Source organism: Protopterus annectens, chromosome 10.part0 (genome assembly GCF_019279795.1).
Source record: "Protopterus annectens isolate FY-2018-M chromosome 10.part0, PAN1.0, whole genome shotgun sequence".
Classification (NCBI taxonomy): domain Eukaryota; kingdom Metazoa; phylum Chordata; order Ceratodontiformes; family Protopteridae; genus Protopterus; species Protopterus annectens.
In genome coordinates, this window is record NC_056744.1 from 1001201540 (window position 1) to 1001215761 (window position 14222).

General features: G+C 36.4%; 1 protein-coding gene across 1 annotated transcript in view; it reads left to right on the forward strand.

Annotated features, from left to right (window-relative positions):
- LOC122813445 (lectin-like) overlaps positions 1 to 12987 on the forward strand; it is a 51398-nt gene extending 38411 nt beyond the window's left edge. The window contains exons 5-6 of the mRNA XM_044085760.1: positions 11724 to 11841; positions 12661 to 12987. Coding sequence (XP_043941695.1) covers positions 11724 to 11841; positions 12661 to 12722 — 180 coding nt within the window. The 3' untranslated portion in view covers positions 12723 to 12987. The remainder of the gene's footprint in view (positions 1 to 11723; positions 11842 to 12660) is intronic.
- The last annotated feature ends 1235 nt before the right edge of the window (positions 12988 to 14222 follow it).

A 14222-nucleotide genomic window follows, 5' to 3' on the forward strand; every position in this document is an offset into this window, starting at 1 on the left:
TGAAAATTTAACAGTTCACAGATTTGATGCATCTCTGATGGTGGTAAATGCTAGGAGCATTAATAATATTTTTTTATTGGAAAATTTGCTATGTTCCCACAAGATTGATATTGTTATTGTTTGTGAAACATGGTTAAACAACAATGACTGGAAACTAGTTCTGTCAGGGTATAAATGTTTTTTACTGTAATAGACATTCTAATTCATGTTGGAGTGTATAGACTACCAAAGTCAAGTGAAAATGACCTAGAGGAATTCATACATTTCTTGCATGAAACACAGGAGGGAAGAATAATATTAGCTGCAGACTTAAATTTACCAGAAACAGACTGGAATAATGTTGATTCAGCAACATTAGTAAGGAAATTATTCACAACATCTTTTGTGTTTCTAAAGAAATTACTGTTACTTCAAGTCAAGTTTTTCCTCCATTGATGTGCAGTAATCATGGGCTATAAAGGTAAATGTATTGCTAAATAATTCTGCCAAACTGAAATCTAAACCAATACACAGAAATTTAATTACAGATTATATACGCAAGCAAAACAGTCACTACGTAAAACTAACTGGAGTGAAGTCTGTAGTTTTTCAGCAGATATTCTGAAGTTAGAAACAAACCAAGCAGTACTTACTGAAAACAAAGAATTAGCTTGTCAAGAATGATGTAAAGAGGAGAGTCGCATGAATGGCTACTGCCTGGCTACTACTAGTGCTGCTCTAACTACAGCTTCACTCTACTGGGATACAATGCTCCTTTGCTTCTTCTCTCACCAGAAGCAAAACATTAATATCAATCCCAACATGAGAACCAAGCCACAGCCTGTTTGGTGATCCACAGTCTTGACCCAGATGATGCAAGGGTCTGTAGGCTTATTGCAGCCTTTTCCTGGTAGATGCCTTGAATAGCAACCAGACCAATCAGGAACCTCAAGTACAGACATTCACTGCCCAACCAGAAACAGTCAGAAATCAATGCACTCTGCTCTTTCTCTCACCAGGAGCAAGATATAATCACAAATTCCAAGCTCACACCTAAGAAGCAGTTATTAGGCTTTCCAGTGATCTATAGTCTCCAGGAAATACTGTACCTGTGCTCCTTCTCTCACCAGGAGCAAAACAGAAGAACTAATACCAAAATGACTACTGAGAAGCAGAATGTGGGATCTCCAATAATTGGTGGTCTTGGAGTAGATGTTACAGATTTTAAAGGAGAGATTGAAAAATTGGTTAATATCCTAAGAGCTGTAGTATTCACTAAGCAGCTATATATGAAAGAGGAGATAACTAAGCTTTAGCTGTCTAAGTGGAGGGCCACTAATTTTAAAACAGCAAGCTAGAGTTGAAGGGGTGGGTACTTTATATTCTGGTTCTATGGAATACGATTAGAGGGCCAATAAATTTAAATAGTTGAAGGGGAATGATTTCAGAAAATGATAATTTTGGTCTTACTAACAATAGCCTATGAAAGGTGAGGGAAGGAGATCTGTGCTCAATTAACATATGGGGCAGACAACTAGAAAAACAGCTGAGTTTAAAAACAAAACAGCACCAGAGTACTCTCTTTCCTAGTTTAAATATGCAATTAAAAGCAAAATACAAGTAAAACACATGTAAAAAATCATGATATGCAAAATAGAATAAGGCAATAAAAGAATACAAAATAAAAGAAATGAAAAGCAAACTAACCCTCCCCTCACAGCAATGTGTGGTAGAGTCTGGTTGAGCTTTTCCAGTAAAGCTGAATGCCCTTGTTACCTCTTGCCTGTTTCCTGTCTCTCCCAAAAAAATTCACCAGATTGTCTTCTGCTTTACTGCCCTTGTGCCTAAACAACCATAATATGTTATTTTTGACTTTCTCTGCAATTAGATCTACTTTGGATTCTGCTCTATTGTTATCATTTTTTTCATCTGTCAGACATTATGTATCCTACCACCCATCTCAGACACTTCATCTTCATCTTCTCTAACTTTCTTGAATTCTCTGACTTCACTGCTCATGTTTCTGTACCACATAGTAGTACTTGATGCACCATGTTGGCACACCTTACTTTTCAGCATTTTTGGCATTCTTCTGTTACACAATGCACCCGATACTCTGTCAGTTGGTGTCAGTACTTCTGATTCCAACTACGACCTCCTCATTCAGACTTCCCTTTTCCTCAACTATCCTTTCTGGATACTTGAAGATATTAAGATGTCCCACTACTGTCCCTTCTATCTCAGTTTTCAACTTCATCTGATTTCCCCATTTGCTATGATAGCTGTCTTGTCTGTACTTGGTTTCATCCCATATACATTCAGTTTTGCATTCCATTTCCTTAATATTTGCTGAAGTTCTTGTTCAGAGTCTGCTTATAATGCCAAATTATCTGCATACACCAGCTTTGTTGATCTATCTCATCCAACCTTTTTACTAATGTGGTCTAAAACCAGCATTAACAGTCTCCTGGATTCAGATTTTTTTCTCAGATTGACAGCTTATTTCTATCCAAATGTGTTTCCTGTAATATTTCTATTAGCACCCTGCCTTTCTAAATGCATTTCAATACTCTTTCTTTTTGTCTACACCTGTAAGGCCATTTACATTCCATGATAATAAGGATAGAGTAATCATTATGCTAGAAAGCTATTACTCCAACATTGTATATGTGACAGTTCTTTTGAATGTGTATTTCCAGCTCTTGGTTTACATTCTCATATGTTTGACTGGCTGATCTTTTATATAGTTGCTTCTTCTGATATCCATCAGAAACTGTGTCACATTTTCAAGAGATATTTCTTCAATGAAAGCACTCAAATTTATAAATAAATAAAAGTTCAGAACCCCCACCCTAGAGACTACCTGCTGTACCAGGGACTGATATCACAAGTACAGGCAAAGAGAAAGGGATAGTGGGATTTTAAGTGAAAGCCCTGTTTTGGTAGAGTTTTAGTTGAATCTAAAGAGAAGCTGCTGTTAAAAAGGGATACTTAGTATGGCATATAAAATATTGCACAATAACTATAAGTATCTTTCAAAGGTAATTAGAAAAGACTAGGAAGAGAGAAGGGAAAAGCAATTTATGGGAGAGCAATGGAAGAACATATGTGCGGCTCCAAAATATGCAACAATGCCCAGAAGGTTTATGATCTTTGCTTGGAAGTGTTTGCATAGGAATTTTAATACCTTAAGCAGACTTTAAAAATGCTTCCTTGAATAGATAGCAAATGCTGAAAGTGTGTTGGATAAGAGAGAGGTAACTGGTAACATAGGTCTATGTATGTTTTCAGAGTGTAATGAGTTAGCAGGTATTAAAATTTCCTTATAGAGTACTCAGAAAAATTGGGTGAACAAATTGATGTAACTAAGAAAATGATTCCTTTGAGCTGGAAGACATGATCTGACTTGCCTAGACATAGTAAGGTCTTATTAGATTTAGTTCTATTGGCTGCCAAAACAGCAAATACTAAAAAATGGAAATCAAAGTCTAAATGAACTGCTTTCAAAGTATTTGATATTATAAAACAAGATGAAAGAACTGAAGGAGGGATCTTTAGAAAAGGAAAGGAGCAATTTGCCTAGAAATAAATGGAAATTGTAGGAACGATATATGCAGAATAATGTTCACGAGGAGGAGTAAGGTTTAAGGGAAGATAGGAATTCAATGATTTATGTAATTTTGGACTGATATAGTAAGAAAATGTGTGTAATGCTTTATATATATATATATATATATATATATATATATATATATATATATATATATAGACACACACACACATATACATGCACATATACATATGCATATATAAAATGCATGTAAATGGAAATAATGCTAGTACTTTTTTTTTCTGTTAATGTTTGTTTGTCTATGCCTTAAATGATAATTTAGTAAAGATGTTTAAAAAACAGATATAATAGAACAACCAGAAAAAAAAACAACAATGTAAAATCTTGTTAAAAAGAATATATAGCACTTCAAGTTGTGATATTACATTATGGGACAAAGGGTAGTGTTCCCTTACAAACAAATCACTGCTGAATACCTGCTTTGTGTGTGTTTGTGTTTTGTTTTTTGGGGAGAGGGAAAATTGTTCAGACGTTTGTCAAATAATGTAATGTTTTGTTGTTTTTTTATATATATATATATATATATATATATAGGTTTACTATCAAAATTTTGAACCGTACTCCGTCGACTGTACTATTGTCGAACACGGAAGTTCAAAAACAGTAATATCGATGTCAAAAAAACAATCTAGGAATGGGTTTTAACATGGGTCGAGGTAGGTGTTCAGTATTATTCCAAACTACAAACATTTCCCAAACCTCGACCCATGTTAAAACCCATTCCTAGATTGTTTTTTTGACATCGATATTACCGTTTTTGAACTTCTGTGTTCGATGATAGTAGAGTCGGCGGAGTACAGTTCAAAATTTTGATAGTAAACCTATATATATATATATATATATATATATATATATATATATATATATGTGTGTGTGTGTGTGTGTGTGTGTGTGTGTGTGTGTGTGTGTGTGTGTGTGTGTATAAATAGCTCCCAGCCCTGTCAAGGCATAGTTAGATTACTTAAAAACAAACAGCAAAGGGTAAAACCAGACACCACTTTATTGTGAGCGCTTTCCTCAGACAAGATAAAACACCACTCCATCAAAGATGTTTCATTTAAATAACCACTAAATTCATGACATCATTTTCAATTAATAAGGAAGCCAGATTTAAAGGTATAAGCACAGCCTAACTTATACATTTATAATTTTGTAAAGAACATACGTATATATAAATCATTCATATAAAAAACATATACATTTAAATAGTATTTTATTTATAAAATAAACAAAAATATATAAAAAACACATAATATATACTCAGATATATAAACATAAAATTTATGCATATATATATATATATATATATATATATATATATATATATATATATATATATAGGTTCATAGGTTCATAGGTTCATACTAGGCTATCTGCCCGAGGGCATTTACAAGCCTAGCCCATCGTTTTGTGGCTTACGCCACCCCTTTAGTATGGGGAACTATACCCATTATTTTGCTGTGCCTCTGTCGAGCAGTGACATTGAGGTAATCCCTGGGGTATATCTGCGATCACCCATCCATTGGTCAAGATTTCTCTTGAACAAGGCCAGCGAGGTGCTCTGCCTCACATATACCGGGATTTTGTTCCACAGCATAGGGAGTCTTTGGGTGATAAATCTATCCCTCCAGCACATCCTATTAATAGCCGTGTCGAGGTTTAAGTCTTCCGCCCTTGTGGCTCTGATGGATCTAGATTTTTTGAGGTGAAGCATATTCATCAAATCTGGGTTTGACATGGCCTTGTATGTTAGGCAAAGGTCACCTCTGAGCAAGCGGTAAGCGACTGAATAGAGCTGGAGTTCTTTCAGTCGGGCAGCATAGGACAGATTTTTGAGACCCTTTATCCTTTTGGTGAGGAACTTTTGTGGCCTCTCCAGCTGCTGCAAGTGTCGGGTCAGATACATTCGAATGGGGCATTGTACTCAATCATTGGTCTGATGAGTGATGAGTAAAGGGAGACCATGACCTCCCTTGATCTAGATGAGAATCCCTTCATGATAAGGTGGGCAATGTAGAAGGTCTTCCTAACTACTTTAGCTACATGGGTGTCGAATGATAGACTACTATCAACCTGGGTCCCCAGGTCCCTGATAACTTCTTCTGTGCTCAGTGGATTGCCACCTATTTGGTAGCTAGGGGTAACCTTGTTTTTCCCGAAGGGTATGACTATGCATTTTTGGCATTTAACTTTAGGCCATGGCTCTGGCACCAGTTATCCATTTCTGTGAGACCCTTCTGAAGGATATCTGTGTCAGATGTGTTTTCTACTATGGCGCCCAGTTTGCAGTCATCTGCAAACTTTGTCAGCCATAACCCTCCTGTGTTTGCTTGTACTTGGAAAAGTAGATGCCAAACAAGAGTGGGCCCAGGACTGAGCCCTGTGGGACACCACTTGTGACAGGCTTTGAGTCTGACATGGCGCCAGCAACTCTGACCCTGTGGGTTCTGTCACTCAGCCAGTTTGCAATCCATCTTGTGATGTATGGGTTAACATTTAAGCTGATGAGTTTTTCAATGATACCCGAGTGGGGTATTGTATCAAGGCCTTCGCCAGATCGAGGTAGGCTGTATGGACTGCCTTTCCCTCATCAATGGCTTTGGTGACTGTTTCAAAAAGTCAACCAAGTTTAAAAGGCATGATCTGCCTTTGACAAAGCCAAACTGGGTTGGATCCAAAGTCTGCAAATTCCCTATGTCTTTATTTATGAGGTCCATTATGATCCTCTCCATGGCTTTGCAGATAAGGCTTGTCAAGCTAATGGGCCGGTAATTTCCAGGGTCGGTGGAGGCACCGCCTTTGTGAAGTGGGACCACAGTTGCAGTGCGCCACTCCCTGGGTACGTATCCAGAGGTAAGACTTTGATTAAACAGCTGTCCTAGCTGTGGGTTTAATTCATCATTGAGTTCATGGAGCACACAGCCGGGGACACCATCCGGTCCCATGGATGCTGTGTTTTTTGCTTTGGAGAGAGCAGTTCTCACTTGGGCGTTGGAAATGTTTGGGGGGCTGCAATCGTTTGGTATAGATATCTCACCTTTGGGAGTTTGCACTGAACCTGTCAGCCAGTATGTTGGCAATGTCTGTAGGATCAGTAATCTTCACATCATTTTGAACTAGTATATATATATATATATATATATATATATATATATATATATATATATATATATATAATATTAATTAACATCTTTCTAAAGATTTCAATCTAAGCAGGCATTTCAGGGAACATGACTCATTCAGGCCTGGAACCATATAGGCATTGGTCAAAACTTGCCACCAAGGTTCTTTCAATTCAAGATTTAAATGCCAAGGGCCACCTCTAACATTCTCTTTCACTTGCTCTATAGCAGGGGTGTCAAACTCAAATACACAGTGGACCAAAATTAAAAACTTGAACAAAGTTGCGGGCCAACCTTGATATTTATTGAAAACATTTTTACAATTGAGGACGTTTTTTCCTTCTCATCAGATATAACGATTAACCTTTTCATACAGAAACAAACTTAAGTTTTGCTTAAATATTGAATCTGGAACAAGCAAAGCTTAATACTATAGTATAGTAGTATAAATGCATGTGAAATAAAATGCCAAATACAAGACACGTCTGTGGCATTCATTTCTTAAATAAAATTTAACAAAAAATCTTACGCCTCTTTCTCTATTTGTAGCCTTCTGAGTTAAATTTCAATGATAACGTTTTTTTCACAGGCTAACAATAGTAATAATTTCCTTCAATGAAAATCCAATTATTCAAGTCCATGCCTTGGAATAGCAAGGAAAAGTGCATAAAGATAATGTTCATTCAAGCTCAGTTTGCTACACTCTGATCTACTCTGATGCGCACTGGTCTAAGCCAGATACCTGGCATCTCTTCTTGGATGCTAGCTCATCAATGTTTGGGGTCAGGCTCTGAGCTCAGTATTGAGTGAAGGAGTTCATCCGTGAGATGATAGCATTTGAGCAGCTTAGGTACGGAGATGGGGCATTGTGTCAGGGATGTAATGTGGAAACTGTGCAGCGCCCACAGCATCATACTTTGACTTCAGCATGTCATTACACTGGAGTTCAATCAGCTCCCTTTGGAGGTTAGTTGGTGCGCTTTCTACATCAACTGCAAATGGATTACTAAGCAGTTCAAACTTACATTTCTGGACATCAAAGTCAGCAAATCGCTGGGTAAACTTGGCGCTGAATATGCCGAGTTTTTCAGCAAACTGTGCACTCGGGAACACAATGGTAAAGATCTGTGCTTTTATGGTTTGGCAGCAAGGAAAATGACCCAGGTTTCCTTGCAGCATCTGAGTCTTGCACAAACACAATTTTGTTTTAAAAGCCCTCACTGCAGCGTACATGTCTGTGCTGACATGGCCCCGCCCCTGAAGCTGCAGATTCAGCACATTGAGATGGCTTGTGATGTCACAGAGAAATGCCAGCTCAGACAGAAACTCTTTATCCCAGAGCTTTGATGTGTCTTTCCCTTTGCTTTCCAGAAACTGACAAATTTCCTCACACAGCTCAAAACATCTGTTCAGTATTTTTCCTCTGCTTAGCCATCACACCTCTGTGTGATACGGCACATCTGCATATTCCGAACAACACTCCTCCAGAAAAGACTTGAACTGACGGTGATTCAAACCTTTAGCTCATATAGTTAACTACTTGTGTTATGGTGCTCATAACATGTTCCATCATCAGGGCTTTGCCACACAATGACTCCTGGTGTATGATGCAGTTATAAACAGCTCACCTGCACAGTTCTCTTCCTGCATCTTCTCCTGAATCCTGGCCACCAATCCACTCTTTTGACTGCACATTGTTGGCGCTCTGTCTGTTGTTAGTCCCACAAGTTTATCCCAAGGTAGCCTCATTTGAGTTACACATTTGGAAACTTCTTCAAAGATTTCTTTTGCTGTGGTTGTGCCATGCATTGATTTTAATCCCAAAAGTTCCTCCGTAATGCACAGATTGGAGTCCACCCCATGGATGACGACTGACAGCTGGGGAGTATCAGATGTGTCGCTGCTCTCATCCACAGCAAGGGAGAATGCAGTGAAATCTTTTCCCTTTGCCATCAGCTGTTCATGTAGATAGATTTGTGGCAAGATCACATGCATGATCAGCTACTGTGTTTCTGCTAAGGCTCACATATAAAAATGCTTGCCTTTTATCTGGGCACACGAAGTTGAAAACTTTGATCATGCACTTTTTGACAAACTCTCCCTCATTAAAGGGCCAAGCTGATTTTGCAATCTCTGCTGCCACAATAAAACTAGCCTTTACAGCAGCTTCACTTTGTGATATGGCTTTTGTGAACATAGTCTGTCGTGAAACTAAACTTCTTTTCATCTCCTCTACTTTCTGGCGCTTTTGCGCTATGTCTAGGTCCTTGTATTTGTCGTGGTGTTTTGTTTCATAATGTCTTCTTATGTTATACTCTTTGGTTACAGCTACTTTGGCTCCACACACAAGACAAACATGTCTGTCCTTTACATTTGTGAACAGATATTCTGCTTCCCACATTTCTAGAAAGCTTCTGTTTTCAACCTTTCGTTTGGCCATTTTTGAGAGGGGTGGCCCAATGTGACTGGTAACATGAGGTCGCTAATGAATGTCAACAGAGGAGGGGGCACTTGTGGGTCCTGATTGACACACCAACGCACCAGCAGAGCATTCTGGGATTTGTAGTATTAACGGTGTATACTGGCAGGCCAGCTCTACTAGACATTTGGTATTTTCTCGTGGGCCAAATATAATTACACTGCGGGCCAAATTTGGCCCGCGGGCCTGAGTTTGACATGTATGCTCTATAGCAAAAAAGAGAAAGGAGTGATTATTAAATTCATTTATGTGCTTGGCTAATGCATTATTGCAATCTTTTTTATTAATACTGTATTGGTGCTCATATATTCGTTGTTTCAGATGACGTTTGGTTTTACCAATATAAAACTGTGGGCACTGTTGTCATTCGGCAACATATATCACACCAACACTGTTACAATTAAACCTACCATTAATGAAGTAAGTATGATTACCCACTAAAAACTTATTGGAAGTCTTAATGTATTTGCAATATTTGCAAGAGCCACACTTAAGCATACCCCCAGATCTAACACTGAACTGAGTCTTCATCTCAACAAGGTTCTTTAAGTTAACCCCACATTTATAAACCACTTTCGGGGTTTCAGACAATTTGTTCCTGAGTTGGGGATCATCAGTTATAACCGTCCAATTCTTATAAAGGATATCTCTAACAAAATTAGCATCCATAGAAAAAGGGGTGCTGAATATTGGAGAAAAATCAAATCCACTTATATTAACTCTGGGCGTAATTTTGTGTATGCACTCTGGTGTTCCTCTTGTAAAGGAGAACCTTTATGTAATATAGGTTTAAACCACCTAGATTCATGTTTAAGTATAATTTCATTGGCCAAATCATCAATCAAACCTGATGGATAACCTCAGGCCAAAAACATATCTTTAAGTGTTTGACATTCGACTAAAAATTCATGATGTAAGGTAGTCATACGGGCCGCTCTTACAAGTTGTCCCTTAACCATCAAATGTTTTTGGTGGTATGAGTGGGAGCTACTAAAATGTAAAAGACAGTTGGAATAGGTTGGTTTTCAGAAAATATTAGCTGTGTAACAGTGGTTAACTCTGTCTTTACTTAACAATACATCAAGAAAGGCAATAGATTCTGATTTAAACTCAAATGTAAAGTTCAAAAAAGTGGTTAACACTGTTATAGCATGAACAAATTCAACAGCATTATTCTCATCACCATTAAACAATACAAAAATGTCATCCAAATAGTGTGTATACCAAACCACAAACTGTTAAATGTGTCATGGCAGAATATAAACTCATTTTCCCAATAAGCCATGACACTGTTAGCAAAGCCCCCACCACATGGGGACCCCATAGCAATGCCCAATTTTTGAAGATATATGTCACTACCAAACAATATAAAATTATTAGACGAAATGATGTCCAATAGATATTCAATCAAATTAATTTCAGCACCCACAGTTCCTAATTTTAATAAATATCATGGACCCAAGACATACCTAAAGTTTGTGGAATCACAGTATACAAATCACGGACATCAATGGTCAAAAATTATAACAATAATGATATTCAAGACTATTAACAGTTTTTAAAAAGTCCCAAGAATCACGGCAAATTTGCGATTGCCTGTTTAAATACTTTTTAAATTTCATAACCACTAACTTGGCACGTCTGTAGGTGATACTATAACGACCATCAACAATTGGTCAGAATGATGGACTAAACAAATCCTTATGTAATTTGGGTAGTCCAAAGATACTGGGTGTCACAGGGGTAGATATAGAAATAAAATTATATGTATCTATATCCACCATACGATCTACAAACAAATCATTCAGTAGCCCCCTAATATGTTGAAATCTTTAGAAAGACATTAATTAATATTATATATATGCATACATTTTATGTTTATATATCTGAGTACATATTATGTTTTTTTAATATATATATATTTTTTTTTTTTTAATAAGTAAAATACTATTTAAATTTATATGTTTTTTATATGATTGACATATATATGTATATTCTTTACAAAACTATAAATGTATAAGTTAGTCTGTGATTATACCTTTAAATCTGGCTTCCTTATTAATTGAAAATGATGTCATGAATTTAGTGGTTATTTAAATTAAACATCTTTGATGGAGTGGTGTTTTATCTTGTCTGAGAAAGGGCGCATATTATGCGTCCAAAAGCGCTCACAATAAAGTGGTGTCTGGTTTTACCCTTTGCCTTTTGTTTTTACCTAGTTTGAAATTTGTTTTTGTGGTTTTGGATAGTTAGAGTACTTCCCGACTAAACCAATAATAGCATGTTTATATTATGATATCTCTTGCATTTGACTGTAGGATTCTAGAAGTTTAATACATAACCACTAGAACAATTCTCAGTATATCTTAAGGTAGTTTTTCTTAACATTGTGTAGCAATAGTTTTAAAGATATAAGAATCTATAGTGTACTTAGCCATGCACTGTGAAAGCATTATGTAATGAAGGGTTTTTCAGCATTTTAATAGACACCCACTTTTTTTTATATTTTCAGGCACAAAACTATATCTGGACCGATGGGTCTAAGTGGAACTACAGCAAGTGGGTTCCTGGTGAACCCAATAATGTGAAACAAAAGGAGCTCTGCTCAGAGATGTACACTGGAGATTATAGTAAGTAATTCTGCTGTGTCAATTTCTTCAATTTTGTTTAAATGTATTTGCTACTTAGACAAACACTACTCTAAAGCAGCCTTTACTGTAACTTGAGCGCTGTGACTCAAACAAGCAAGAATCCAGTACAGTATTTGTGGAAAAGGGACAGGAACTCGCTATGATTGTACTCTTCCAAGAGACAATACTAACAAAGGAATCATAATAGCCCATGAATAACTATAGAATAACAGTAGCATAATGCACTCTGGGAAATATCTGAGAAATATTTCCTCTTAAGAGTCTCAAGTAACATTTTTTCCATCTCAGTTTCTCAACACCTGCAAGATACTTCTGCTCAGAATCTCTGCAAAATGAGAGCTTGTTATTTCATTTCCTATCAGAGAACATTCTATATCTATTTTCGTCTAATGGATCCCCTGTTGATACCTTCTATCACAGAAGGACCAGTCATTTTAATTCTGCCTTTGGCAGCACTGCATGTTTCATCTCCTTGTCTTTCATCTCACTACTAGTCAGTTTTGAAACTTTCTCTGCCCACCATAAAATAGTCCTAATTTCACATTCTGTTCCAAGCCACCTTTTAAGTTTATACTTTCATCACTTCTGATTATTCCCGCTTTACCCTTGCAGTACTACATATCTGTCTTATCCATACAGGTACACATATACACCTAATGTCATAGCGAGTTAACCCTAGAAGGTTAGCTTACTAGTGAAACTGCATTTCATAAAGATGTACTTCTGCAGAATGTGCATACTGCAATTGTTTTGTTGTGTTCAAGCTATTTCTAATGATATTTTGTCACTGCTTTTCAGAACCTGGATTGTGGAATGATGTGGACTGCGCAAAAACACGCCCTTTCGTCTGTTTTTATTGAGAAGAAGTTCTCTCTTCTGCCTTAGCTGAAGATTTTTCATTTTATTTGCTTTGGAGCAAGCGCATTTAGAAGTTAGTTAACATGTTTTAATGCTTATGTCTTCTCATGTAATGCTACATTAAAATGTTTGGAGTTTTTGTTTAGCAATGCTATAAAAACAATGCTATAAGCTGTAAAAAAAAAATACGTGTTTTGCAGTGCAACATTTTTTGCATTCAAATGCATGATGGGTGTTACTGAATAAATAAGGCATATCCTCCAAACCGTAGATAAAATGGGCTATTTTCCTTTTTAGTGCTTTATAAGCTGTATATAGAAAATGCAATGTTGAATGCATGCTTTTGATAACATGCAGATTTTTGAAATGAAAACAGCTGACTTCAATGTAAAAGTCACTTCAAGAATATAGAATACATTATGTATAAAAATACCAGCTATTCAAAGTAAAATACACAGGGATAGACCATGTGCTGCAGAGCTAATTATCCTGCCTTAAAAGAAGGGCATGTGTGCTGTACTGACATTTCTGCAAAGAAATGATCTCAAGCCAGATAAAAATAAAAATTATACAGCCTTGCTATGGGATTGCAACTTGATATAATATCAGAATTTCAGTCCATGCCATGGACAATGAACAATGAAAGGCCAATCCTTTTTTTTTTGTTTGGAAGTCAGCCTGTTGCCAGTACACTAAACAGAGAATACCTGGTATGAAAGGTGTAGCAAACCAGATGAGGGCATCATCAGAGAACAACAGGGCTACTTCTAATAATGTAAGTGGAATTAACTGATTATTTGGAAATGTTACCTTCAGTAGAATGCTTTATAACCCTACATCATAAACACATGTGAGACAATGCATGCTGATACAGATAACTTCAGAATGGAAACAAAATCATGAGACATTGCAGAAAATCATCATTGTGTAAACAGAAAAAAAAGCAATGTCACCTCCATGAAGCATAATTAACAAAAAAAAAAACATTTAGTTTGAGAGATGCAGGTCAATATATTAAAATATGACAAAGTTAGACAGTTATATACAGAAAAAAAAACCCATGGGTCAAAAGCCTAGTATTTTACTACAATACTATAATCATTTTCAAGTGGAATGCCACTAAAGTAATGACCATTTTGCCCGTATATAAATAGCTGTACCTCTAAAATGCTTTTACTCTGTCTTACAAATATTTCAAGGAATATTTGCAGCGTAATTATGTATGCAATATACTTAAAGTTATTTTCCTACTCACAGTCAAAGAAAATTGTTAGCTCAGATCTTTTTTTAATACTTCTTATGCCACAGGAAAACATCAATATGTCACCTTTTTTGCAGAAATACATATTCTTTTCAAACCTGAAATCACAACATCATTTTATATCTTTGTTTTTTGTGGCTTTTAAATGTGTTATTCAGAAGAAGAATGAAAGTTATGCTTTTGCTTTTAAAAGATATTTTTGTAAATGTTGTATTTTGTCTATTTTAAAGCACCTTCTTCA